This window comes from Mustela nivalis (assembly GCF_964662115.1).
Source record: "Mustela nivalis genome assembly, chromosome: 6".
Taxonomy (NCBI): domain Eukaryota; kingdom Metazoa; phylum Chordata; class Mammalia; order Carnivora; family Mustelidae; genus Mustela; species Mustela nivalis.
The window spans coordinates 42,496,556-42,524,418 of NC_139025.1; the positions used below are offsets into that span (position 1 = coordinate 42,496,556).

The 27,863-nt window shown below is 34.5% G+C and overlaps 1 protein-coding gene across 1 annotated transcript in view; it reads left to right on the forward strand.

Moving 5' to 3' along the window:
* The window catches only part of EXOC5 (exocyst complex component 5), a 63,383-nt gene that overhangs the window by 22,030 nt on the left and 13,490 nt on the right, over positions 1 to 27,863 (forward strand). The window contains exons 4-12 of the mRNA XM_082735077.1: positions 1,239 to 1,433; positions 5,560 to 5,624; positions 8,948 to 8,976; positions 10,152 to 10,261; positions 15,783 to 15,827; positions 15,935 to 16,075; positions 17,059 to 17,141; positions 18,332 to 18,541; positions 20,307 to 20,454. Of these exons, the coding sequence (XP_082591203.1) occupies positions 1,239 to 1,433; positions 5,560 to 5,624; positions 8,948 to 8,976; positions 10,152 to 10,261; positions 15,783 to 15,827; positions 15,935 to 16,075; positions 17,059 to 17,141; positions 18,332 to 18,541; positions 20,307 to 20,454 (1,026 nt within the window). The remainder of the gene's footprint in view (positions 1 to 1,238; positions 1,434 to 5,559; positions 5,625 to 8,947; positions 8,977 to 10,151; positions 10,262 to 15,782; positions 15,828 to 15,934; positions 16,076 to 17,058; positions 17,142 to 18,331; positions 18,542 to 20,306; positions 20,455 to 27,863) is intronic.

Consider the following 27,863-nt stretch of genomic DNA (forward strand, 5'->3'; position numbering starts at 1 on the left):
GTGAACCCCTTTTACAGCTTGGGCCTTATCTAGAACCTGATTGCCCTTTATAAATGTAGTTCATGGAGTCCTGCTTAGCATTGCTGCCTCCCAGGGTCTGTTCTTTAGTGTTAGGAATTAGCGAACTGATTTCCACTCACATTATATTTATTTGATTTCCTTCACTTAAGTATATATGGCTGTGGAAAAATATTTAATAAAGTCAGTAATTTATGTAAGACAGAAAATGCCTTTTTAAGTAGTCAAAGTGATAAGATTCCAAATACTTATAATGCAGTTTTCTCTTGGTAATAATAATAGTATTAATAGTTAATTTAAGAAGCTTTGGAGACTAAAAAAAAAAGAAGCTTTGGAGACTGTCTGCTCTGCCACTTACTAATGTTATAATCTCAAACAACTTCCCTGTGCCTCAGTTTTTTCCATCTATAAAATAAGTTGTTAAAAGGATTAAATAATTAAATACATGTAATGTGCTTAGAACAGTGTCTGGCACAGAGGAAGTCCTTAGTGAATGTTTGCAGTTTCTTCCTCCCTCATCTCATAACTTAAAGTCAGAACAAAAGTGCCATACTGAATTATCAGCAGTTTTGTTATTGGCAATTCTAAGGCATTACAAGTTAAGTATGTAACTTTCAAATACCACATGACAGCCCGTGTACCCTGGAAAAAGGGGAAGAATATGTGAGGAAGTATTTACCTTTGCTTCACTTGAATAATTGTTACAGTCTTTTGTGTTTTCAAAACTGGGCAAAATCATCTTACCTTATTTCTAATACTAGCATTTTTTCTTCAGATATTTGAAATAAATGTTAAATGCTCTATTTTTAATTAATGTCTTTTATTTCTGACATTTTTGACTCAGTGTAGTAGCAAGCAAATTGTTCAAATTACTGGTCCCTTTGATACTAGTTTGTTGATTTCAGAATCATTGTTTAGGACTTAATTGTACTGGGAATGTTGTTAAATAGGATACTCTTTTATTGCTTAACAAATATTCATGATAAAATATTATTTTTATAGTTAAAGGTATAAATGTGTCCAACTTTGTTAAAAAGTTTTCAGATCATGCAGTGCTAATGGGCATAAATTGTTCTAGTTAGCTCACATATAACTTCTGTGTTATCTTTAGTTACCTAAGTTAGAGAGTAGAGATGAGACTGATGGTCTAGTTTTGATATGAATTCACTTATAAACTGGATTCTCTGATTGTATTTTATGCTTCTGCGCATTTTTCCTAGGTTGCCTTTCAACATTTCCAAGAACTAGATGAGCACATCAGCTATGTAGCAACCAAGGTCTGTCACCTTGGAGACCAGTTGGAAGGGGTAAACACACCTAGACAGCGGGCAGTGGAAGCTCAGAAATTGATGAAATACTTTAATGAGTTTCTAGATGGAGAATTGAAATCTGATGTTTTTACAAATTCTGAAAAGGTGAGTACTATCAGAAGGATAAAAGCACCTGCATCACTAATAACAATGCCCAAATTATGTACTATATTTATTATTTTCCAGTTACTACTTTCAAATCACCAAGTAGCTGACTTATTAAAACTTTTTATTGTTCTGAAGTATGTTTTAATGCACTTGCTGCAGAGTACTGATGAAGTGTGTATACTCAGATTTTTAATTGCAGGATTGTATGGAATTTTTGTTTATGAAATTGTGTGTGTTTTGATAATGCTGAGATAACTGTGTTAATAAGTTTTTCTTTTCCATAGTTGACTTTTAATATTAATGTAATTTAACAGTTATATTCCATTGGGTGAAGATATAGTCTGACAGGCTGAAGTATCTTTCTCCATGAGGAAGGCAGAGCTTCTAATTTCTATTACTTGAATAAAGAGCTCTTATAAAGAATTCAAGTATAGTTTGGACTAAAGAGAATTGAAAAATCTGAATTGTTTATATTAATCCTTTTCATAGCACAAGTCACTTAATACTGGTCTAAGTATTAAGTATTGGCTGTTCTACAGTCTTGAAAGGAAGATACTTAGGTGACTTTCTTCCTCCCATGGAGAAAAATCAAAATGCATGAAAAAATTCTAATAGATAGTATATGCATATGGTAACATTGTCCTCTAATATATAAATATAGTTCTCCCTGAATTATTCCAAGTTTACTCCATGGAATATTTTTGATTGTGGAATGTTAAAAGTTAGGTATTGTTGAAGTTTACTTTGAATTAAGCAACACATTTTTGTGAGTAGGAACTGTATAGGCTTATAGAATTTATAATTTTTAGAGATCTTGAAGAAACAGTTACATATTTTACAAAATTCCTGTAAGGAAAGGACAGTATTTTAAATAATTAGTATGGGGCTCTTGGGTGGTTCAGTGGATTAAAGCCTCTGCCTTCAGCTCAGGTTGTGATCTCAGAGTCCTGGGATCAAGCCCCTCATCGGGCTGTCTGCTCAGCAGGGAGCCTGCTTCCTTCCTTTTTCTCTGCCTGCCTCTATGCCTTCCGGTGATCTCTAGCTGTCAAATAAATAAATAAATAAATAAAATCATTCAAAAATAAATAAATAATTAGTATGAGCAGTTACGTTTATAGTATAAAGTTGAATTGACAAGATTAGCATTAAGAACATTATCATATTTAAACACTTGTTAAACAGTGGCCATATCTAGCTTTTATTAGATTTATGTGATTTTTAAGCAGAAGAGTAGATATGCATATATACAGACACACTCCCCATGCTCAAACAATGAACTGTTTTCCAGGATAGTTTATGGAATGTTTTATTTTATATTTACTAAATATAAACATGTATTTATAATATAAAAGTATATATTTATGCATATTATAAATATGTTTTAAACATGAAAAGTATATAGTTTAAATTTTATAACTTGGATTATACCTATAGGATTATGAAATCTATTTATGCTATTATAAACCAAATGTAGATAATTTATCCAATGTGAGTTGTCCTGTTTATCTGAATGCAGCCAAGGCAGCCATTTATAATCTAGGGGAAAAATTATGCCTGAACATGCATATTTTTAATCTGATTTGTATTACTTGTAATATTTTACATCTTGAAGCTAGGTTCTTTACATTTTTTAAAAAACATTTCAATTGGGGCACCTGGGTGGCTCAGTGGGTTAAATCCTCTGCCTTCAGCTCAGGTCATGATCCCAGGGTCCTGGGATCGAGCCCCGCATTGGGCTCTCTGCTCAGCAGGGAGCGTGCCTCCCATGCTCTCTCTGCCTGCCTCTCTGCCTGCTTGTGATCTCTGTCTGTCAAATAAATAAATAAAATCCTAAAAAAAATTTTTTTTATTATCCTCAGGTAATTGTATAGTTCTTGGTATTATTGTTACCTGTTAAATTTTGAGGTTTTAATTGGAAGAAGTCTTCAAATTGCTAGTTCATTCACTTGGTCACTTAACTATAATTTTTGAGGTCTAAGTATAGACCTACGGTTTTTAAGTGAATTCCTCTTCTCCTTTGCTTTACTCTTTTCTATATTCCGTTTTCTTTCATCTTGTGTTCTTTTTTTTTAAAGACTTGAGAGAAAGAGAGAATGTGCACACATTGTGGGGGTAAGGGGGAGCAGAAGGAGAGAGAGGGAATCTCAGGCAGACTCCTAAGCACAGAGCAAAGAGCCTGATGTGGAGCTCAATCTTATGAGCCTGAGATCACGACCTGAGCCAAAACCAGGAGTTGGACACTCAGCTGACTGAGCCACCCAAGTGCCCTGTGTCTCTTTTTCTTATATTTTGTTCCTTTTCCCCCCAATTGTTTTATTTTTCTCTCATGTCTTCCATAAGTTTTGAGTTACTGTTTGCTAACTGTGAATCATTATTTTTGGCTTGGTACTATCACAGTTAACTATACTTAGGAACTCATATATGGTATTAGACTGTTAATTATCAGATAACCTTCTGGCTATCTCAATTTCTATCTTCCCAAAGGAAAGAAAATCACCCACATAGCTAGGGAAGTGTATAATTGTGGAAGGAATTGGAATGGGAGAAGATATCTTCCTGCTCCATAGCCATTTTTGTTTTTTTAATCTTTGTTTCTCAGAATCTTTAATTTTCTTCCCTAGGAAAGACCTATTTTATGTCCATATTACATATTTCCTCTTACCTCTGTTCTTACAAAATATGTTAGCTGTTTTTCTTCCTAGAATCACAGCTTATTGTGCTTCATGTAGATAACGCCTGATGACTCTGATTATCTTCAACACCATTTGCTAGTATGGCTGGTCTCTCACCTCACTCGAGATTTAGCAAATGATTACAATGTGGTTTGACAACTTCTGTACTTACTGTTGTAGTACATTTTAAGTGATGAACGACCCTAAGAACTATAGTGCTTTAAATGATTTTTCCAAAACAATTACCTATAGAAATTCAATAAAATTAAGTGTTATTTGCTACTATATTCCCACTGCATTTATGCAAAGTTTGCAAACAGTGCATAATGGGAACTTCCATCTCTTAAAAGATAGGAAAAATTTCTGATGGAAACATCGAAATGGCTGTGGTCCAGGCAGGTCTTTTCTGAAGGGGATATTGGTGAGGAGAAAAGGATGGATATTGCTAGTCCCACTAAATGACATGGTGAAAAGCGATACTGCAGTAGTACCTGTGCCCATGTGCAGCAGGATTGAGTGAGTGATAACTGAAAATGACAGTGACTTGCTGACTAGGAGAGAAGAGATAAGTGAAACTGAAATCTATAATCACTGTTTGAGAACAATGATATTTTTTCTTTGACCCTGCTGTTAACCACTGTTGCTTTCCAGACTTCACATGATACTTAGAAAGAGCTATAGTAATGTTTTTAGCTCTTCCTTCATGTTTTTAAGTCTTTTTTTTGTGTTTTAGTGTAATAGAGAGTGAGCATAAAATCAGTTATTAAGGGTGTGCTGAAATAAAACTCAGTACTTATGTGACATTTAAAGAAAAAGTGACTATTACATAACCACCCTACGTATTAATGTAAGTAATCACAGTCACATATTTGCTAATAAGAACTTCAGACCCTTGACCTTAGCCCTTTAATTTTACAACTTATAAATAAGTAAACACATTTTTGTACCATATTTCATTCAGGAGACTTCATATTAAATTCTGTCTTTGCTTTTAGAACAAGTTTTATAAATTTATGTATTTATTAAATGACAGGTATTTTTATTGTTTTATGCATTTAGCTTAAAGTAACATATATGCAGTAATATGATCTGAATTACTTTCATAAATCTTATTTGTCTTTTTTGAGTTCATAAACCAGAAGAGAAATTCTTGCTTTTAGCAAACAATGACTTAAGTTTTTTCCAAGTAAATTTGAGCTACAGGTTTCATTAGGAAGGGACTGTGGCATTATAAAATCACGAAATTTCAATACCAGAGAGACAAATATTATGTTTTATTGACTTTGTATTAGTGATATCCCAGATGTCTTTCTGTTGCTCGCAAGGTTTTATTTTTGTGAATTTTAAAAGTGTTGGAATGAGGGTCTGTGGGCTATTTTCAATTATAAAGATGTTTTTGATATGCATAGGGTTTTTTTTTTTAATTACTGCTTTCATTTACTTTTGAATAGATAAAGGAGGCAGCAGACATCATTCAGAAGTTGCACCTAATTGCCCAGGAGTTACCTTTTGACAGGCAAGTTTATTTCTCAAGAGCTAATTTGAAAATATGCTATAATTTATAGATAAAGTTGTATTTTTCCCTGTACGGTTTTGCTTATTCAACAAGAATTTATTGAGTAACCCCTTTGTGCAACACATATAATAGTTGACTGAAGAAATGTGGTCTCTTAATATCTACATTTAATGATATACCTTGAAGTACTTTTAGTCCTTTGTCTCTTCTGAAAAGAAATTGCTGAAGGAGAATTTTGAAATTTACTAACATGATTATTTTGAATTTTCATTTTTTGGACTTTGATAACCTGGGTGGGAGAGGACAGGGAAAATTTAAACATGGGATCATTCAGCTGTTTTTTTCTTATATGTAGATAAGAATTCTTAAACTTTTGGGGGTTTTAGACACCTTCAGAAAGCTGATAAAAGCTGTAAAGTTTCTTCTCATAACTCAGATACACACAGATTATGATATGCAACTTCATGGAATTTTAGACTCTTGGCCTAGCCACAGACTCTTCCCTAGGGACACCAGGTTCAGAAACCTTGCTTTAGATGCAAGGCCCTATGGCCGTTGCTAAGTCAGGTATTAATGGTTTCATTTTAAAAGAAACTTTATGGAGAAGATTTTTTTTCATGATTTCCCTTCAGTCCATAGAATGGTGGACTTTTTAATAAAATCTTATTTTCCTCATGAATGTCTGAAAAAAACAAGTCTTCATATAACAGACAATATATCTGTTATTATTTGGGGCAGTACTTGGGGATCCTTGGGTACAGGTAGAATATAAATGTATTGCTATACTTAAAGCTTGCAATACAAACATAGGGTGAGAATGAATTCCCTACCCGCAAACTCTGAGTCATCATGTAGAATGAGCTGTGATGGTCATGTATCATTTAGCTATTGCTAATAATCTCATATTTTTCCCAGCATGATAAATCATGATTTTTTTTCTGAATAGTTCTGTTTTGTTTATTTTTTTTTTTAAAGATTTATTTATTTATTTGACAGAGATCACAAGTAGACAGAGAGAGAGGCTCCCTGCTGAGCAGAGATGCTGAGATCATGACCTGAGCTGAAGGCAGCGGTTTAACCCACTGAGCCACCCAGGCACCCTCTGTTTTGTTTATTAACATAATATTTTATTAGGGCCAGAAAGATAGTCTTATATATTTTATAAAGAAATATTAAGTCATTAAAACATAGTTGAAAATCTTAGGGAAAATCTTTGTTATGTTACTAAAATTTATTGAAGAGATTGAGCTCATATTTTGTGTTAAAATATACTTTGAGGGGTGCCTGGGTGGCTCAGTCGGTTAAGTGTCTGCCTTTGGCTCAGGTCATGATCTGAGGGCTCCAGGATCGAGCCTGTGTCAGGCTCCCTGCTTGGCGGGGAGTCTGCTTCTCCTCCGCCCCTCCCCTGCTCTCTCTCAAATAAATAAGAGTATTTAAAAAATATATATACTTCGAAAAAATCAGAAAAGAAATGGTATCTTCAAAATATAAATATTACAGTATATTGCTTTAGTCTCACCAAGAACTATCATTCCCATCTCCTTGATTGATTGATTGATTGATTGATTTTTAAAGTTTATTTAACTAATCTCTACACCCAGCATGGGGCTTGAACTCACAATCCAGAGATTAAGAGCTTCATGTTGTGAACTCACAATCCAGAGATTAAGAGCTTCATGTTGTACAGACTGAGCCAGCCAGGTGCTTCATGAGCAATGATTTTTAAAGTCATCCCCAAAACCTCTCTATCTCATTTCAGAGTTGGACCATTTACTTAAGTAGGTTAAATGTGTGGCTCACAAAAGGTGCTTGATAATTATTGGATAATCTGTCCATCCTATTCTATATATACTCATCATCTTTCACTTCTCAGCTATATAATTTTCTTGACAGTTTTGTTTTAGCCTCTCTACCGAGACTTGGAATTGAATATATGTCCTAATTAGATTTAATTTTTTCAGAACGATCATATGGCCTTACATGCACTCTCTAATCCACCATGACTTTGATACATCAATTTTGTATAACTCTAAATTTTTATTACCTTCTTTATCTGCCTTTGCCATCTCTTTTGCCAGCTATCCTCCTCTCCAAACTGATTGCATAGGATCTCTCAACATTAATTTTCCATGATGTATCTTTTCCCTTGATACTTAAGTTTTTTGGTTTGTTTTTTTTTAAGATTTTATTTATTTACTTGACAGACAGAGATCACAAGTAGGCAGAGGCAGGCAGAGAGAGAGGAGGAAGCAGGCACCCTGCTGAATAGAGAGCCCGATGCGGAGCTCGATCCCAGGACCCTGGGATCATGACCTAGGCCGAAGGCAGAGGCTTTAACCCACTGAGCCACCCAGGCACCCCAATACTTAAGTTTTTAAAAATTTCAAGCGTATGCTAGTATGTAATATTTTGGTTTCTGAATTTGCAAAGATTGAATGGTTAGTCTGTAAGACATGTTGCTGGATCCTTTTTATGGCTTTTCTTTTATTTTTCATATACTTATCATTGTTTTTCTTTTAAATAACAATAATAGAATTTTATGTGAAAAAATCCAACAGAAGGGGCAAATAGATAAGTATCAAGGAATTTAAAATGTTAGTGAATAATGTGTTGAAATAGTAGCTCAGTGTTGGAGCTGGTGGAGTTGTTAATGTCTCATATAGAACTTCTCCCTCTATAAGAAGTTACTGGTTATTGGGACGCCTGGGTGGCTCAGTTGGTTAAGCGGCTGCCTTCGGCTCAGGTCAAGATCCCAGCATCCTGGGATCGAGTCCCACATCGGGCTCCTTGCTTGGCAGGGAGCTTGCTTCTCCCTCTGCCTCTGCCTGCCACTCTGTCTGCCTGTGCTTGCTCTTGCTTCTCTCTCTATGACAAATAAATAAATAAAATCTTAAAAAAAAAAAAAAAAAGTAAAATCTTTAAAAAAAAAAAAAAAAAGAAGTTACTGGTTATTCAATGAGAATTTCATTAATGAGAACCAGTTACCCCATCTGAATTGCCCCAATTCAGTTTTGTTACCTGGCCTGCTTTTTCTTCTGGCTGGCTGGCTAGCTGACTAGCTGGCTGGCTGTCTTGCCTGCTTTCTTTCTTTCTTTATTCTTCACGTCCCTTCTTCCCTTTTTCCCTCCCTCCATCCTTCCCTTCCTCCCTCTTTTCCTTTTCCTTTCCTCCCTCCCTCTGTCTCTTCTTCCCAGTGATTACCTTTAGTAAAAAGAGTTCCCTTATACTCCCCAGATTCTTTTTTCCCCTTTTATTAACATCTTAGATTACTATGGTACATTTGTCATTACTAATGAACCTTATTATTGATTTTTATCTTTCAGGTTTTCAGAAGTAAAATCCAAAATTGCAAGTAAGTTTTTAATAGTATTTAAAAGTATTTAAAATAGCATATTAAAGTATTTAGTTTTTGAATAGATAATAAAAATACTTGTGTAAAAGAAAAAAAAATAGTAAAAAGAGAGATAGTGGAAACAATGTCATCCTCCCTCCCCATCCCTGAGTTTGACTTCTCTTCCTTAAAATAATCTTTACCAGTTTCTTGTGTATTCTTCAGTGTGCTGTAGATATGTAAGCATAGGAAAAATCATGTGGGTGTGCATGCGTGCGTGCATGTGTGTGTATAGAATTTAGTTCTACTGTCCCCAGTTATTTTAAAATAATTGGCTAGCATACTATACAAATAGTTTTATACCATGTATTTTTAATTTAACAATGTATCTTGGAGATTATTTTATATCCATACATATATGTCTCAAGAAGGTGTTTTTTTTTAAAGGCCAAGTGCATATAAGCATTTTGGTACTGATACGACTCCTTACATGATTAGTTTTATTCTTTTCAATCTTTGGGTTATATTTTAAGTAGGTCAGTCTAGGTTTCTGGAAAAGCCACAATATTTGTAGGCTCCTGTGGTAACCTGGGTCATGTTTGGGATGCCATTGCATAGAAGGTTCAGAGAGCCACTTGTTTTCCAAGAAGTGCTACATCAGAATGACATAGATAGTTGGACTTCCTGGCACTGTTTTTGATTACTATAGATAAGTCCAAAGTTCAGGTTTTCATTCAGAACATTAGTAGCCTCTGTAATGGAGTGAATCAGATGCTATGTATTATCTTAAGGTGAGATTTGGTGTTGTATCCACCATTGTTCATGGTAAAGACTTCTGATCTCTAGTAAGGAGTTTTATAGTCCTCTTCACCCTTTCTATAGCTTTAGGTTTAAGATTTTTTCCTATCTCTTATTATCAAAAATGAAATCCAGAGGTTTATCTCAGTTAACTGATTTTTTAAGTAACACTGGTAAATGGTAATCAGATCACTGGTTGGGAATATTTTATTGTGTTGAAAATAATAGATTTATGTATCATGGTACATTATAAGGCTAGATTCACTTTGTTTTTGTAATTCTTTAAAAAGAAAGGTAGATCCATTGTCATTATATTTGTAAATAATTTATATGTTTGTAAATAACTTGAATACCTTGAATGTCCCATTGTAGATAAATGACTTTCTTTTTATGTTTAGGTAAATACCATGATTTAGAATGCCAACTGATTCAGGAGTTTACTAGTGCTCAAAGAAGAGGTGAAATCTCCAGAATGAGAGAAGTAGCAGCAGTTTTGCTTCATTTTAAGGTAAATAGTAATTAATAAAAACGAAGTTTAGTTTTTAAGATTGTAGAAATTATATAAATTCTGTATAGTATAGTCTCTGATTTTATTATAGTTGTATAACTGTATCACAGTGACAATTTTTATTGTTTTGATATTTGAATATATATTTCACATAAATATTAAATTTTAGGTATTATTTTATATTCAAAAATATTGATATTTTGTCAGTTGATTTTTATATAGGTTGACAGAGAAAATCCTACTGTCTTTTTGTTTTTAAATAATTTATGTTTTTAGTCAAACATGTAATAGGATGAAAGCAAGAAGATTTAGCTTTAGTGGCGCCTGGGTGGCTCAGTGGGTTAAGCCTCTGCCTTCGCTCTGGTCATGATCTCAGGGTAGGGATCAAGCCCTGCCTCAGGCTCTTTGCTCAGTGGGGAGCCTGCTTCCCTCTCTCTCTGCCCACCTCTCTGCCTACTTGTGATCTCTCTGTGTCAAATAAATAAATAAAAATCTTTGAAAAAAAAAGATTTAGCTTTAAATTTCTAGTGGAATGTAGGAATCAGAGAGTAGATGGAATGTAACTAGTAAAAGATTTAATTAAATTCAGAGGATCACGTGGTAATACAAAGGAATATTGTCTTCTTGGAATTTGAATTAGGGAAAGAATCCCTGTATGGCATTGTATTTCTACAAAGAAAGTGCTTAAAGAAATAGTGTTTGCTTAGTTTCAGACCACAATGCTATGAAACCAAAGTCTACCACAAGAAAAAATTTGGAAAGACCACAAGTAAATAGAAGGTAAAGAACATCTTACTAAAGAATTAATGGGTCAACTGGGAAATTAAAGAATAATTGAAAAAATTCTTGGACACAAATGAAAATGAAAACATGACAGTTCAGAACCTTTGGGGTACAGCAAAGGTGGTGCTGGGAGGGAAGTATATAGCAATACAGACTTTCCTCAAGAAGCAAATACATAACCTAATTTTACACCTAAAAGAACTGGAAAAAGAACAGCAAATAAAGCCTAAATCCAACAGGAGAAGGGAAGTAATAAGGATTAGAGCAGAAATAAATGATATAGAAATTTAAAAAAAAAGTGGAACAGATCAACAAAAGTAGGAGCTGGTTCTTTGAAAGAATTAACAACAACAACAACAACAACGAAAAGAGTGATTATCAGAAAAAAAAAAAAAATGGGGCGCCTGGATGGCTCAATGGGTTAAGCCGCTACCTTCTGCTCAGGTCATGATCTCAGGGTCCTGGGATCGAGTCCTGCATCGGGCTCTCTGCTCAGCAGGGAGCCTGCTTCCTTTTCTGTCTCTGCCTGCCTCTCTATCTACTTGTGATTTCTCTCTGTCAAATAAATACATAAAATCTTTAAAAAAAAGAAAAAAAAATTAACAAAAGATAAACCCCTAGCCATACTTACCAAAAACAAAAGAGAAAGGACCCAAATAAATAAAATCATAAATGAAAGAGGAACACTGCAGAAATACAATTATAAGAGAATATTATGAGCAATTATATGCCAACATATAAATTCCTAGAAACAAATAAACCACCAAAACTAAAACACGAAGAAATTGAAAACCTGAACACACCCATAACCGGCAAAAAAAATTGAATCAGTAGTAAAAAATCTCCCAACAGACGAGTCCAGGGCCAGATGGCTTCCTTGGAGAATTCTCTCAAACATTTAAAGAAGAATTACTAGCTGTTTTTCTGAAACTGTTCCAGAAAATAGAAATGAAATGAAAACTTCCAGATCTGTTCTTGAGGCCAGCATTACCTTGATCCAAAAACCAGAAGGTTTTAAAAGAACCCACTAAAAAGGGGAATTACAGACCAATATACAGTCCTGGTGAATGTGGATACAGAATGTGGATGCAGAATGATACTATCTAATTGAATTCGGTAGTACATCAGAAGGATTATTCACTATAACCAAGTGGGATTTATTCCTGGGCTGCAGGGGTGTTCAATATCTACAAATCAATCAGTGTGATACACTGCATTAATATGAAAGAAAGGATAAGTACCGTATGATATTTTCAATAGATGGAGAAAAAGCATTTGACAAAATACAGTATCTTTTCTTGACAAAAATCCTTAAGAAAGTAGGAATAGATGGAACATACCTAAACATAATAAAGCCCATATATAAAAGACCCACAGCTACTGTCATACTCAGTGGGGAAAAACTGAGAACTTTTTCTCTAAGGTCAGGAACATGACAGAGATGTGTACTCTTAACCACTATTGTTGAACATAGTACTGGAAGTTCTAGCCTCCACAGTCAGACAACAAAAAGAAAAGGCGTCCGAATTACCAAAGAATCCAAGCTCATGCTTTGCAGATGATATGATACTCCATAGAAAACTGCTGCAGCTGATACAGAAATTCAGCGGTGTCACAGGTAATAAAACCACAAAGAAGTCTGTTGCATTTCTGTGCACCGATATTGAAGCAGCAAAAAGAGAAATCAAGGAATCAATCCCACTTACAGTTGTACCAAGAACCATAAGATACCTAGGAAAAATCTAACCACAGAGGTAAAAGATCTGTACTTTGAAAACTGTAGAACACTTATGAAAGAAATTGAGGAAAACACAAGGAAATGGAAAAACATTCCATGCTCATGGATTAGAAGAATAAGCATTGTTACAATGTCTGTACTATCCAAAGGAATCTGTGCATTCAGTGCAATCCCTTTCAAAATAACACCATCATTTTTCACAAAGCTGGAACAAACAATCCTAAAATTTGTATGGAACCAGGAAAGACCCTGAATAGCCAAAGGAATGTTGAAAAAGAAAACCAAAGCTGGTGGCATCACAATTCTGGACTTCAAGCTGTATTACAAAGCTGTGATCTTCAAGACAGTGTGGTACCAACACAAAAATAGACACACAGATCAATGGAACAGAATAGAGAACCCAGAAATGGACGTACAACTCTATGGTCAACTAATCTTCAACAAAACAGGAAAGAATATCCAATGGAAAAAAGACATTCTCTTCAACAAATGGTGTTGGGAAAATTGGACAGCAAAATGCAGAAGAATGAAACTGGATCATTTTCTTGCACCATACACGAATTCAGAATGGCTCAAAGACCTAAATGTGAGACAGGAATCCATCAAAATCCTAGAGGAGAACATGGCAGCAACCTCTTTGACTTTAGACACAGCAACTTCTTACTAAACATGTCTGTAGAGGCTGTAGAGGAAAAGCAAAAATGATTGGGACTTCATCCAGATAAAAAGCTTCTGCACAGCAAAGGAAACAATCAATAAAACTAAAAGGCAATGTATGGAATAGGAGAAGATATTTGCAAATGACATACCTGATAAAGGGTTAGTGTCCAAAATCTTTAAAGAACTTATCAAACTCAACACTGAAAGAAAACAAAAATCCAGTCAAGAAATGGGCAGAAGACATGAACAGACATTTCTCCAGAGAAAACGTACAAATGGCTAGTGGACACATGAAAAATGCTCCACATCACTGAGCATCAGGGACATACAGATCAAAACCACAATGAGATACCACCTCACAACAGTCAGAATGGCTAAAGTTAACAAGTCAGGAAACAAGATGTTGGTGAGGATATAGAGAAAGGGACACCGTTAGTGGGAATGCACTGGTGCAGCCACTCCGGAAACAGTACAGAGATTTCTCAAAGAGTTAAAACTAGAACTACCCTATGAATGAGCAATTGCACTTCTAGGTATTTACCCAAAGAATACAAAAACACTGATTCAGAGGGGCCCATGCACCTCAAGGTTGATAGCAACAATGTCCGCAGTAGCCAAAATATGGAAAGAGCCCAGTTTTCATCAACTGATGAATAAAGAAGATGAGGGTGTGTGTGTGTGTGTGTGTGTGTGTGTGTGTATACACAGAGATGTGTGTGTGTGTGTGTGTGTGTGTATACACAGAGATGTGTGTGTGTGTGTGTATATATATGTATGAATATTACTAAGCCATCAAAAAGAATTAAATCTTGCCATTTTCAGTGATGTGGATGGAACTAGAGGGTATTATGCTAAGCAAAATAAGTCAAGCAGAAAAAGACAAATAGCATATGATTTCACTCATATGTGGAATTTAAGGAACAAAACAGGTGAACATGGGGAAGGGAAGGAAAAACAAGATAAAAACAGAGAGGCAGGCAAACCGTAAGGAATTTTTATTTTTTTTTAAGATTTTATTTATTTGAAGAGGGAGAAGCAGGCTCGCTGCTCAGCAGGAAGCACAATATCAGGCTTGATCCCAGGACCCAGGGATTATGACCTGAGCCGAAGGCAGACGCTTAACGGACTGAGCCACCCAGGCACCCCAAGAAACTCATGACTATAAGGATTACAGGGTTGCTGTAGGGGAGGTGGAGAGAGATGGGGTAAATGGGTGACAGGCATTAAGGAGGGCACTTGTAATGATTACTTGGTGTTATATGTAAGTGATGAATCACTAAATTCTACCACTGAAACTAATAATATGACGTATGTTAACTAACTAAAATCTAAAAGAAAAGAATAAATACATACAAAAATATATATAAAAAACTTTATATTTGTATCTAAGTAGGGAAATAGAAGTAATTTTTTAGACTTTTCATTTAAGTAAAATACCTGTATGAGTATTGAGAATGGCTCTTTAAACAATAGTATACTTTGCATTGCTTACTTGTTTTTTTTTTTTTTTTAAAGATTTTATTTATTTATTTGACAGAGAGAGATCACAGTAGACAGAGAGGCAGGCAGAGAGAGAGAGAGAGAGAGGGAAGCAGGCTCCCCGCTGAGCAGAGAGCCCGATGCGGGACTCGATCCCAGGACCCTGAGATCATGACCTGAGCCGAAGGCAGCGTGGCTTAACCCACTGAGCCACCCAGGCGCCCCTGCTTACTTGTTTTTAATGTATGAATTGTTAATGAATAAAAATCATTATAGAGAGCTTAAAATGACAAATTATTTGTTTAAATATATTCTGCTAAAATAGGTTCAGTTTTAAAAGTAAATTTCCAGAAGGCCAGTTGAGTACAGCTCTGTTCAAATTCTTGTAGGGGAACACAAATGCTTTGAACCCAAGAGAGTAAAGAAGGAAGTACATACATAAGTATACATGTACATACATACAAGATATACGTATGTACGTATGTAAACCCCTTGTCAAGATTGTGAATCGGTGTGTGGGTGTGTGCACACAACATGTTTTAGAGTTGAAGGAGATGGCTAGGTGATCATAGGGCAAAAGACTTTACAGAAATCTTATCTCAGTGTTCTTTCATTCTAAAGTGCTACAAGGATATGAACCAGGTGATCAATTTAAAAGGAAGCAACTGAGAGAAGATACTATGTTATTAGTTTTCTACATTTAATTTTACTTAAGTCCAATAACTATTACTATTGGTGATTCATTAGGACATAGACATAGCTTTATTGCATATAATAATTCTTTTATTGAGATTATTACTATTATGATTATTATTGTAGTTAAACCAGAACTGTGATAATGTATTTCTTTCTTCTTCATAGGGTTATTCCCACTGTGTTGATGTTTATATAAAGCAGTGCCAAGAGGTAACATAATAGTACACTTTATTGGATTTTATTTTATTTTATGCTAATCTGTATTTTTAGAACCATTTAAAAACTATATATTCACTATGTAAAATGGCTCTATTTAGGGTGCTTACTTGAGAAATGATATATTTGAAGATGCAGCAATACTCTGTCAACGGGTGAACAAACAAGTTGGAGATATCTTTAGTAATCCAGAAACAGTACTGGCTAAACTTATTCAAAATGTATTTGAAATCAAACTGCAGGTAATTTTAAACATCAACTAAATGGTTCTTAAAGCAATATGTGAATTTTTTTCCTCTGTTTTTAAAGTTTTTTTTAAATTTAGTTTATTCATATAATGCCCTTTGGGATAATAATCTGTTTATTCAGGGAAGGGGAAAGGAATGACAATATCATGCTTTTTAAAAAAAATACTGTTCATCAAGAAAAAAGGTACTAATCATAATTACTAAGCATCATCAGAGCACGTTTGAAATTTATTCCAATAGCAGTAGTAGTTGTAACAGGTTATAGAGGGGATAGAGGGGTAGCCTCAGATTTTAATTTTTATTGGGTGCTCACTTTGACCAATAGATGGCATATGTGAAGTTGAGTAAAAATTGCAAGTGCAATCTGTAGAATTTTTTTATAATATGTACTAATATTAAAAGAAAAAACACAGTAATTTAATTTACAAACCTGACTCCCATAGCATTATACATTAAAGCAACGTTTCCCAAACTGGATTAAGCAACACTGATGTGTTTTTTTTGAAACATAATTCAGGACTTTTCATATGCTTTGAAAGTACTAATGTGTATTGTGATTCTCTGGAAACAGGAGTGTAAAGTACAGCATTTCCCAATTTTAGAGTAGTATCTGTTAATGTGTCAAGGAACACTAGGGTTATATCCAGGCCACAGTTTGGGAAATGCTTTTAAGGAATTGACTATATCAATATAACCTCAGGTTTTGCTTTTTAAATGTACTTTATGAGGCAAGATGGGCCAGTTTCAAAAGAAAAGATATTTTGAAATTCTTAATACTTATTCCCAAGAGGGCTATAGATGAACATGTAAATATGAGAAGCATTAAAAATTAAAAACCTTGTTTTTTTTATATTGGTATATTTTCCATGCATTGCCTTTACCATCGTATTTTAATCAGAACAATTAAAGAATGTAGAATAATTTTAGAGAAAAATATATTTACTTACATGACAAAATGTTGACTTTTTTTTTTCCAGACTTTTGTGAAAGACCAGTTAGAAGAATGCAGGAAGTCTGATGCAGAGCAGTATCTCAAAAATCTCTATGATTTATATACAAGGTATACTTTTAATTGCTAGAAAATGGGAAAATAGTAGCAGCTCAGATTTCCTTTCCTTTTTTTTTTTTTTTTTTTTTTTAATAGACAATGAAGTATTCTTCATACTTGGGGAGGGTATGTGCTTTGGTGAGTGCTGTGAAGTGTGTAAACCTGGTGATTCACAGACCTGTACCCCTGGGGATAAAAATATATGTTTATAAAAAATAAAAAAAAAAAAAAAGAAAAAAAAAGAAAATGAAGTATTCAGGAATTTTTAGTAATAGTTTGTCAGATAGCAGTATACCTTTTAGCATTAAATCTTAGTTATATAGACTACTATTGTACAAAGAGCAGTATTTTTAGCTTGTTAACTTAAGGAATTAGATATTATGCTGTATAGTCATGTACTTTAACTTTTTTTTTACGTTAAGACTCAAAAATTTTGTTTCTGGTTTTAATTGTAAGCTAGTTCACTGTTCTTTCATTCTTTTTTCTCTAAGAGACAGTATAATTACATTATTTGGCATTTAAAACGTTAGAAATTGAGAAAGTCACAAATTCTTAGCAAATGACAGTTTCAGCCGTAAGTATATATGAAAATTTACCTTGGGCTTTGTAATCGAAAGTGTAATATTTGGAAATACTGTATCAGAAGCTTCTTGTGGAGTTTTTCCCCCAGTCCTTTTACTGTTCATCGGTGTTATCATTTTGAGAGGAAGGTTTTCAAAATTAATCATAGTCAGGAAGTCCATCCCAAGTATTTATTTGACAACTTTTATCGTGAGCCTGTCTTTAATAATGTGAAACAAAAAGATTAGAGGAAAGTCTACATGGAAAAAGAAAAAGAGAATGAAAGAAAGTAGATCTCTCAGTATTCTGACGTAGATACCATATCAGGAATGGCATTAGAACATATTGAAGTCATTCTGCCACTGTTGCCATTTCTAGACTGGTTGGTTGCCTCAGTTTCCTCTCCGAGAAGCAAAATTATCTGTAGTCAGTTTTCTAAACTGCAGTGTTGTTTGTAATACCCTTTCTGCATTACATATAGCCCTGTGCAGCTGCTCTTTGTATCCTAAGTGCCTTTCAAGGTTTAAGAAATGGTGGTTTAACATGTTATTAAAATCACATTGTAAAAATATATATTCCTTAGTATTGTCACTATACCTAAAATATACATTAATCTTTTTTTCCCCCTTTTCCATGAAAAGAACCACAAATCTTTCCAGCAAGTTGATGGAGTTTAACTTAGGTACTGATAAACAGACTTTCTTGTCTAAGCTTATCAAATCCATTTTCATTTCCTATTTGGAGAACTATATTGAGGTGGAGACTGGATATTTGAAAAGCAGAAGTGCTATGATCCTACAGCGCTATTATGACTCAAAAAACCATCAGAAGAGATCCATTGGCACAGGAGGGTGAGTGTTTTTGTTAAATGTTGTAGTTAAAGCTAAAGATTTTAAGAACTTTATTATATTTGGACAAAGTTGTCAAATATTAACAGTCAGTGAGTTTTCTGTGAAGAACTCCTTTAACTCAGCTCATTTACACCATTGATCAAATCCTGTCTCTTGAGCCACGTGTTGAAATGCAACATAATATAATTAAAATGTAAAGCAGAATACCAGCACTATAAAGAGTTCTATAGTCTCCTTCCCCCCCCCCCCAGATTGAGTGAATTATTCCAGGTTATTAACTAGGAAATACGTTGTTTCTGTTGTTGCAGGTGTGGGGGAAAAAATAGCAAATAGTTTACAGTTTAGATACCTTGAGCTTTTTGATGATCTGGGGATAAAATTAATATCTTGAAACCTGTAATTATTCACATACTACAAAAAAATGATTTGCTATAGGATTAGTGGTACCTCTTATCCAGATCTCAACCCATTTGATTCTAGAATGAAGCAGAATGACTTAAGCAGACCCATATAATTAGAATATAGAGTACACTCAAATCAGTTTCTTGTTTCCCAGTTGGTCATATACTAAATCATGATCAGGGAGTGGTTATAATTAGGAATAAGAAGTGACATCTGAAAGGCAGCAGCAAGTAAGGGAAGAGATAAACTAAAGAACAACCATGAGAATTAAAAAAAAAAAAAAGTAATAGTTTGGGGTGCCTGGCTGGCTCAGTCAGTGGAGCATGCATCTCTTGACCTCAGGATTCTAAGTTCAAGTCCCATGTTGGGTGTAGAGATTATTTTAAAAAGAAAAAAATCTTTATTTATTTGTTTTTAAAAGATTTTGAGAGCGAGAGGAAGAGCATAAGCAGGGAAAGGATCAGAGGTAAAGAGAGAAGCAGGCTCTCTGCTGAGCAGGGAACCTGATGCGGGGCTCATTCACAGGACCCTGGGATCATGACCTGAGCTGAAGGCAGATGCTTAACTGAGACACCCAGGCTTCAAAAAAATAAAATCTTAAAAAAAAAAAAAAAATTCATAGTGGTCTAGAGCTAGGTATTCTAAGAGCAAAAGAAATCCAATCTTCTAGAGATACCACCATATAGTAAATGTTCAAAGTAACCCTCAGTCACTAAGAAAAGCTAAATTATGTTTAATATATCTTGTTTAATAATGATAAAGAAATGTGCAGTATGCTCAAATGACTAAATGTATTTAAAAAACATGAAATTTTAAAGTTTATTTTAAGAAGGACCGTTAGTTATATTAACTTATTTGGAATAGTCCACTTTATAAGGAAACCAAACAAGAAACTTTTGGCTGTTGAGTCAGAATTATAGAGCGGAGAGAGAATTTAAGGGTCATAACTCCAAATATACTCATTTTTCAGAAGATAATTTTCTGTTTAGAGATTAAGGCTTGAGGCGCCTGGGTGGCTCGGTCGTTAAGCGGCTGCCTTCAGCTTAGGTCATGATCCCAAAATCCAGGGATCAAGCCCCGCATCAGGCTCCCTGCTTGGCGGGAAGCCTGCTTCTCTCTTTCCAACTCCCCCTGCTGTGTTCCTTCTCTCACTGTGTCTCTCTCTGTCAAATAAATAAATAAAATATTTTTTTAAAAAGATTAAAAGATGAAGGCTTATTTTACTTTGTAGAACTAATTATTGGAATTAGAACTTCTAGGACTGGCAATTAGTCCATTTTTTTCTGATGATGTATACTAAGTTGAAGAGTACTTGAAATCTGTGTAAAGTGTTCTCTTTTCATTTGTTGTTATGATGCATTAGTATTCAGGATTTGAAAGAGAAAATTAGACAACGTACCAACTTACCACTGGGGCCAAGTATCGATACTCATGGGGAAACTTTCCTATCTCAAGAAGTGGTGGTTAATCTTTTACAAGAAACCAAACAAGCCTTTGAAAGATGTCATAGGGTAAGAGTAGTTATAAATTTATTTTATTTATATGGTTGTGTTTTTTAATCCTTGCCTTGTTTATAATATATAAATGTGCTCTCTGGTTAGGAATAACTATTTTTTGTAATAAAAAATGATAGAGGGTTTGTTTTGGAGAACAGAATTATTTTAAAATTATTTAGAAGCATATTTTAATATAACTTTAAAGTTGAATATACAAATTTTTCTTCTATAAGCAATATTAAATCAAGATATGAAAGGGAGATTTAGAGCCATCTCATAAAGAAAGAGAGCATTAGGGAAAGAAGGGTGTTTTAAGAACCCAGATAGCAAAGGAAAAGTTGACTCCATTAAAATTTAGAATTTCTGTCCAACAAACACACTTTAACAAAGGAAACAGATAAGTCACAGCCTGTGAGAAGGTATTGTAACCAATATTACTAGCAGAAGATTATGTAAAACAAATAGTGGGAAATAATTGTACAGCATATGCTATGTCCCAATGCTCTTTAGATATCCAATAGCTCAATTCATCATTGTAACAACCTTGTGAGGTTTTTATTCCATTTTACAGATGAAGAAACTGAGATACATACTTCTTAAGCAATAGAATGGAGAGTTGAGGTAGTCTTAATTTTTTTACTTGTATTGATATATATGGTCTGTATTTTATATTGATGGACAATAAATCAGTATAAATTGCTCATTTAAATATAAATAAATAGAAAACAAAGACTATTAAGTGCCCGTCTGGGTTCTCAGTACATAAAGTAACTATCATCTGAGTCCATTATATGTGGTAGCCAAGAGTGAGGTCTCTGGAATCAGCCAGAGAACGCAAAAGCTGGCTCAACCACTTCTTGTGGCCAATTACCTAATGTCTTTAAAGCTCAGATTCCTTACCTACAAAGAGGAGATAATATATGCAAGTTATTTTGAAAGAAGTTTTGATAAACACATGTAAACAAATACAGAAAATGTAAATCACCAGGAAGATATTCAGTCTCACTAATAGGAAGATGAAACTTAAAATGGGAAAATAACTATCTTATTCTCATTCAGTCTGCAAAAATTAAGTCTAAGTGTTGGTAAGGATGAGGAGCAATAAAAATTTTCTTATGCTACCAATGGAAGTAAAAATTGGTATAGTTTGGATAGTAACTTGAGAATTCCTTAGAGAAGCTCATAGGTCTATATACCATGTCTAACATCATAGCAGCATTGTTTATCATGGTGAAAAATCAGAAGCAAATTGTGTGCCTTGAAAAGAGAATTGATAAATTGACATTGTTCATACACTAGAAAGCTATAGAACAATTTAAATGAGTTATATGTATCATATATCTCAAAAATACAGTGTTGAGAGAAAAGAACAAGATGGGGGAAAGATATATTCAGTACAATACCACTATATAAAGTTTTTTTAAAAAGTAGAAGAATACCTCATATTGTTTAGGGATGTGCACAAGCATAAACATGATAGATACAGGGTAGTGTTTGCCATGAGGGAGGAGTACCTAAGGGACTTTATTCATATGTAGGACTTCCCTTCCTCCCTCCCCCGCAAAAAGAAAAAAATCTGAAGTACATTTGGAAAAATGTTAATATACGACACATCTAGGTGGGTGATGGGTGTATTTGGTAAATTACTGTCTCTAGTTTTCTGAATGCTGGAAATAATGTTAAAATATTTCTAAAGATCATTGAACCTGAAGCTGTCAACATTATATTGTTTGCATCATAGTAACTAGCTCTGTATCATGACCTTTTGTCTGGAAATTAAAAGATGGAAATTCAGTTGGAAGTTCAATGCAATCTGATCCAAGAAACACATGTTTACTTTGTAGCAGTTGATATGTTAGACATTGAGTTTGTAAAAATAAGACATATATATTACTTTTGCATACTGTAGAGAAAGAAGGGAGACATATAAATGATCAGTGCAAAATAGGTACACCTTGCTGGAACCAAAGACAATGCAACCAGCTCTGCCTGGTTAAAGAATTGAGGAAGAGTATTTATTTGAAAAGGTTTCAAAAAGAAGGGAACATTTTAGGCCTGAGTCTTAAAGCTACATAAGTTATCTTCAAGAAGGTGATTCTTGGAGAAAATAGTTCATGTAAAAAGTAGTATGCAAATATCAGCTGTGCAGCATAAAATGCTTGAAATAAAAATATACATGGGAGAGTGATGAGAAAGGAAGTTGAAAAGATAAATAGACTTTTTGCATACCATGCTTGAAAATTTAGATCTCACCTTGTAGATGATGATGATGCAAGCTTTAAAGGATTATTTAAAAAGGGCAGTGTAATAAACAGATTGGTGCTTTTTTTCCTTTTTTTTTTTTTTAAATAACTTTGAGATACCTTTGACATTTAGTAAACTACATTTATTTAAACTGCACAATATGATAACTTTGATAAGTTACGTCTACATTTCTGAAGCTTTAATTTCAGCCAAGATAATGGACAGATCCATCACCCCAAAAAGTTTCCTTTTGTCCTTTTATAATCCCCCTTTTCTCTTCCTTCATTTCTGTCCTCAGAGAACCACTGATCTGCTTTATGTCACTGTAGATTTGTTTTCAAAAGGAGGGTGACATTTGAGGACTGAGTCTCAAAAGCTAAATAGGATATCTTTAAGAGGTTCATTAATTTTCTAGAATTTTTTGTGAATACTATGTTATAATATGTACATGTGTTTCTGGTTTCTTTCACTCAGCATGTTTTTTAGAAATTTATCTGTGTTGTATATGTTACTTAGTATACTCCTTTCTGTTGCTGAGTCTTATTTCCTTTCATGAATATACTACAGTATATCTCCTTACGTATTGATAGACATTTAGATTGATTTCAGTGTTTGACTATTATGAATGAAGTTGCTGTGAACATTCAGGGATATGTCTTTATGCAGACATATGCTTTCATTTCCCTTGGGTATATACTTAGTAGCAATATGGCTGAGTCATATGGTATTTTTTTTAAAGGAACTCCCAAACTGTTTTCCAAGGTTGTTGCTTCTTTTGATATTCCCACCAGCAGTGTGTGAAAGTTTCATTTGCTCCCCATGATCTCCAACATTTGATATGATCAGTCTTTTTTAATTTTAGATAGCCTAATGGTGTGTAGTAGTATCTTAGTTTTAGTTTGCATTTTCCTAATGACTAATTGAGTATCTTTTCATGTGTTTATTTACTATTTGTACATATTCTTTGGTGTATTTTGTTTATTTTGTGCATTTAAAAAATTAAGTTATTTTCTTGTTATCCTTTGAGAGTTCTATATGCATAGATATAATAAATGATATATTCATAGATAATAAATGACATATTCATTTATCAGATAGATGATATGCAAATGTTTTCTTTCAGTCTGTGACTTGTCTTTTTCATCTTTTAACAGTGTTTTCAAAGACTAGAAGTTCTATTTCATTTTATCTTTTCAGTATTCCATATTTCATTGTTTAAGCACCACACACCCAGTGTTCCATGCAATACGTGCTCTCCTTAATACCCACCACCAGGCTCAACTAATCCCTCTCCCCCTCCCCTCCCCACAAACAAAACCCTCAGTTTGTTTCTCAGAGTCCACAGTCTCTCATCTCAATCCCACTCTGATTTCCCCCAATTCACTTTTCCTTTCCTTCTCCTAATAGCCTCCATATTAATCCTTATGCTCCACAGGTAAGTGAAACCATATGATAATTGACTTTCTCTGCTTGACTTATTTCACTCAGCATAATGTCCTCCAGTCCCATCCATGTTGATAGAAAAGTTGGGTATTCATCCTTTCCGATGGAGGCCTAATACTTAGGCCTTCATCATATATATGGACTTTACCTTCTTTATCCATTCATCTATTAAAGGCATCTTGGCTCTTTCCACAGTTTAGCAATTGTGACCATTGCTGCTATGGACGTTGGGATACATATGGCCCTTCTTTTCATATCTGTATCTTTGGGTTAAGTACCTGGTAGTGCAATTGCCGGATCATAGGTTACCTCTATTTTTAAGTACCCGGTAGTGCAATTGCCGGGTCATAGGTTACCTCTATTTTTAATTTTTTTTTTTTTTTTTTAGATTTTATTTATTTATTTGACATAGAGACAGAGAGAGAGAGAGAGAGAGAGAGAGAGAGAGAGATAGATTACAAGTAGGCAGAAAGGCAGGCAGAGAGAGAGTGGGTAGCAGGGTCTCCGCGGAGCTGAGAGCCCAATGTGGAGCTCTGTCCCAGGACCCTGAGGTCATGATCTGAGCCAAAGGCAGAGGCTTAACCCACTGAGCCACCCAGGCATCCCTATTTTTAATTTCTTAAGGAGTCTCCACACTGTTTTCCAAAGTGGCTGCACCAACTTGCATTCCTACCAAAAGTGTAAGAGGGTTCCCCTTTCTCCACATCCTCTCCAGCACTTGTTTAATGTCTTGTTAATTTTGGACATTCTGACTGGGGTAAGGTATCTCAGTGTGGTTTTGATTTGAATCTCCCTGATGGCTAATGATGAAGAGCATTTTTTCATGTGTCTGTTAGCCATTTGTATGTCTTCTTTGGAGAAGTTTCTGTTCATGTCTTCTGCCCATTTTTCGACATGATTATCTGTTTTTTTTTTTTTGAGTGTTGTGTTTGAGGAGTTCTTTATAGATCTTGGATATCAGCCCTCTGTCTGTAGTGTCATTTGTGAATATCTTCTCCCATTCCTTGGGTTGCCTCTTTGTTTTGTTGACTATTTCCTTTGCTGTGCAGAAGCTTTTGATCTTGATGAAGTCCCAAAAGTTAATTTTCAGTTTTGTTTCCTTTGCTTTTGGAGACATGTCTTGAAAGAAGTTGCTGTGGCCGATGTCAAAGGGGTTACTGCCTATGTTCTCCTCTAGGATTTTGATAGATTCCTGCCTCACATTGAGGTCTTTTATCCATTTTGAGTTTATCTTTGTATATGGTGTAGGGGGATGATCAAGTTTCATTCTTATATATGTAGCTTTTCGATTTTCCCAGCACCATTTATTGAAGACACTGTCTTTTTTCCACTGTATATTTTTTCCTCCTTTGTTGAAGATTATTTGACCATAGAGTTGCAGGTCCATATCTGGGCTCTCTGCCCAGATGTATGTGTCTGTTTTTGTGCCAGTACCATGCTGTCTTGGTGATCACAGCTTTGTAGTAAAGCTTGAAATCAGGCAACATGATGCCCCAAGTTTTGTTTTTCTTTTTCAACATTTCCTTAGCGATTCAGGGTCTTTTCAGGTTCCATACAAATTTTAGGATTGTTTGTTCCAACACTTTGAAAAATGCCAGTGGAATTTTGATCGGGGTGGCATTGAAAGTATAGATTGCTCTAGGCAGTATAGACATTTTAACAATGTTTACTCTTCTGATCCATGAGCATGGAATGCTTTTCCATCTTATTGTGTCTTCTTCAATTTCTTCCTGGAGTGTTCTGTAGTTCCTCAAGTACAAATCCTTTGCCTCTTTAGTTAGGTTTATTCCCAGGTATCTTATGGTTCTTGGTGCTATAATCAGTGGAATCAGTTCTCTAATTTCCCTTTCTATATTTTCATTGTTAGTGTGTAAGAAAGCAGCTGATTTCTATACATTGATTTTGTATCCTGCCACATTATTGAATTGCTGTATGAGTTCTAGTAGTTTGGGGGTAGAGTCTTTTGGGTTTTCCATATAAAGTATCTTGTCAGGGTGCCTGGGTGGCTCAGTTGGTTGGGCAACTGCCTTTGGCTCAGGTCATGATCCTGGAGTACCAGGATTGAGTCCCGCATTGGGCTCCTAGCTCTGCGGGGAGTCAGCTTCTCCCTCTGATCTTCTGCTCTCTCGTGCTCTTTCTCAAATAAATAAATAAGATCTTAAAAAAAAAAGTATCATGTCATCTGCAAAGAGAGAGAGTCTGACTTCTTTGCCAATATGAATACCTTTTATTTCTTTTTGTTGTCTGATTGCTGTTGCTAGGACTTCTAGTACTATGTTGAATGACAGTGGCGAGAGTGGGCATCTTTGTTGTGTTCCTCATCTCAAAGGGAAGGCTGTCAGCTTTTCCCTATTGAGAATGATATTCGCTGTGGGTTTTTCATAGGTAGATTTTATGAAGTTTAGGAATGTTCTCTGTATCCCTATACTTTGAAGAGTTTTAATCAGGAACAGATGCTGTATTTTGTCAAATGCTTTTTCTGCATCAGTTGAGAGGACCATGTGGTTCTTCTCTCTTCTCTTTTTGATTTGTTCTATCACACTGATTGATTTGTGAATGTTGAATCACCCTTGCATCCAAAGACTAGAAGTTCTTAATTTTAGTGAAATCCAATTTTACACTTTTCTGTTATGGATGGTATTTTGTATGTAAGAAATCTTTGCCTAAACCATGGTCACAAAGATATCCTATTATGTTTTCTTCTAGTAGTTTCATAGTTTAAGGTTTTATATTTAGTTCTGTAATTAGTTTTGAGTTAACTTATACATGTCCCATGATGTATGGATCAAAGTTCAGGGGGTTTTTTGCATTTAGCTCTCCAGTTGTTTTAAGTGTTATTGGAAAGATGGTCCTTTTTCCACTAAGTTACGTTGGAACCTTTGTCAAAAACTGCTTGACAGTTTGTATGTGGATCTGTTTCTGGACTCTATTCCATTCCACTTAACTATTTTCTTTGTGCCAATACTACACTGTCTTGATCATTGTAACTAGTAAGTCTCGAATCAGGTAGTGTCCATCCTCTAATATTTTCTTATAAATTATTTTGTATTCTCATTGGTCTTATAATCAGTTTTTCAGTCTCTGGGGGAAAAGTTTGGGATTTTGATGGCATTGAATCTATGGTTGGGTTTGTGGAGAAGTGACATCTTAGTAATACTGAGTTTTTAGATACACTACGAACAAAGTATATCTGTTAATTTATTTAAGTTTTCTTTAATTTTCCTTACCAGAGTTTTGTAATTTTTAGTGCTATTTTAATGTGAGTGGTATTTTTTTAATTTATATTTTGGATTACTCTATTATTAGTGTAGAGAAAAACAATTGATTTTTGTTTGTTGACTTTACACCTAACCAAACTTATGTATTAGTTCTAATAGCCTGTATGTGTGTGTATGTTGCACAGGATTTACTAAATAGACTGTCATGTTTTCTGCCAATAAGGCAGTTTTACTTGTTCCTTTCTGGTATAGAAACCTGTTATATTGTTCTCTTGCATTATTGCATTGCTCAGAACCTCCAGTACAATGATGAGTGGAAGTGATGAGAGCAAATACCTTATATTATTCTTGATCTTAAGAATAAAGCATTGAGTCTTTCACCATTAAGTATGACATTAATCATAGGTTTTTCTTTATCAGATTGAGGGAATTCTTTTATTTTTAGTTTTCCAAGTTTTTATAAGATTAGTTATTGGATTTTGTCACATGCTTTCTTTTTATTCTGTTAATGTGCTGAGT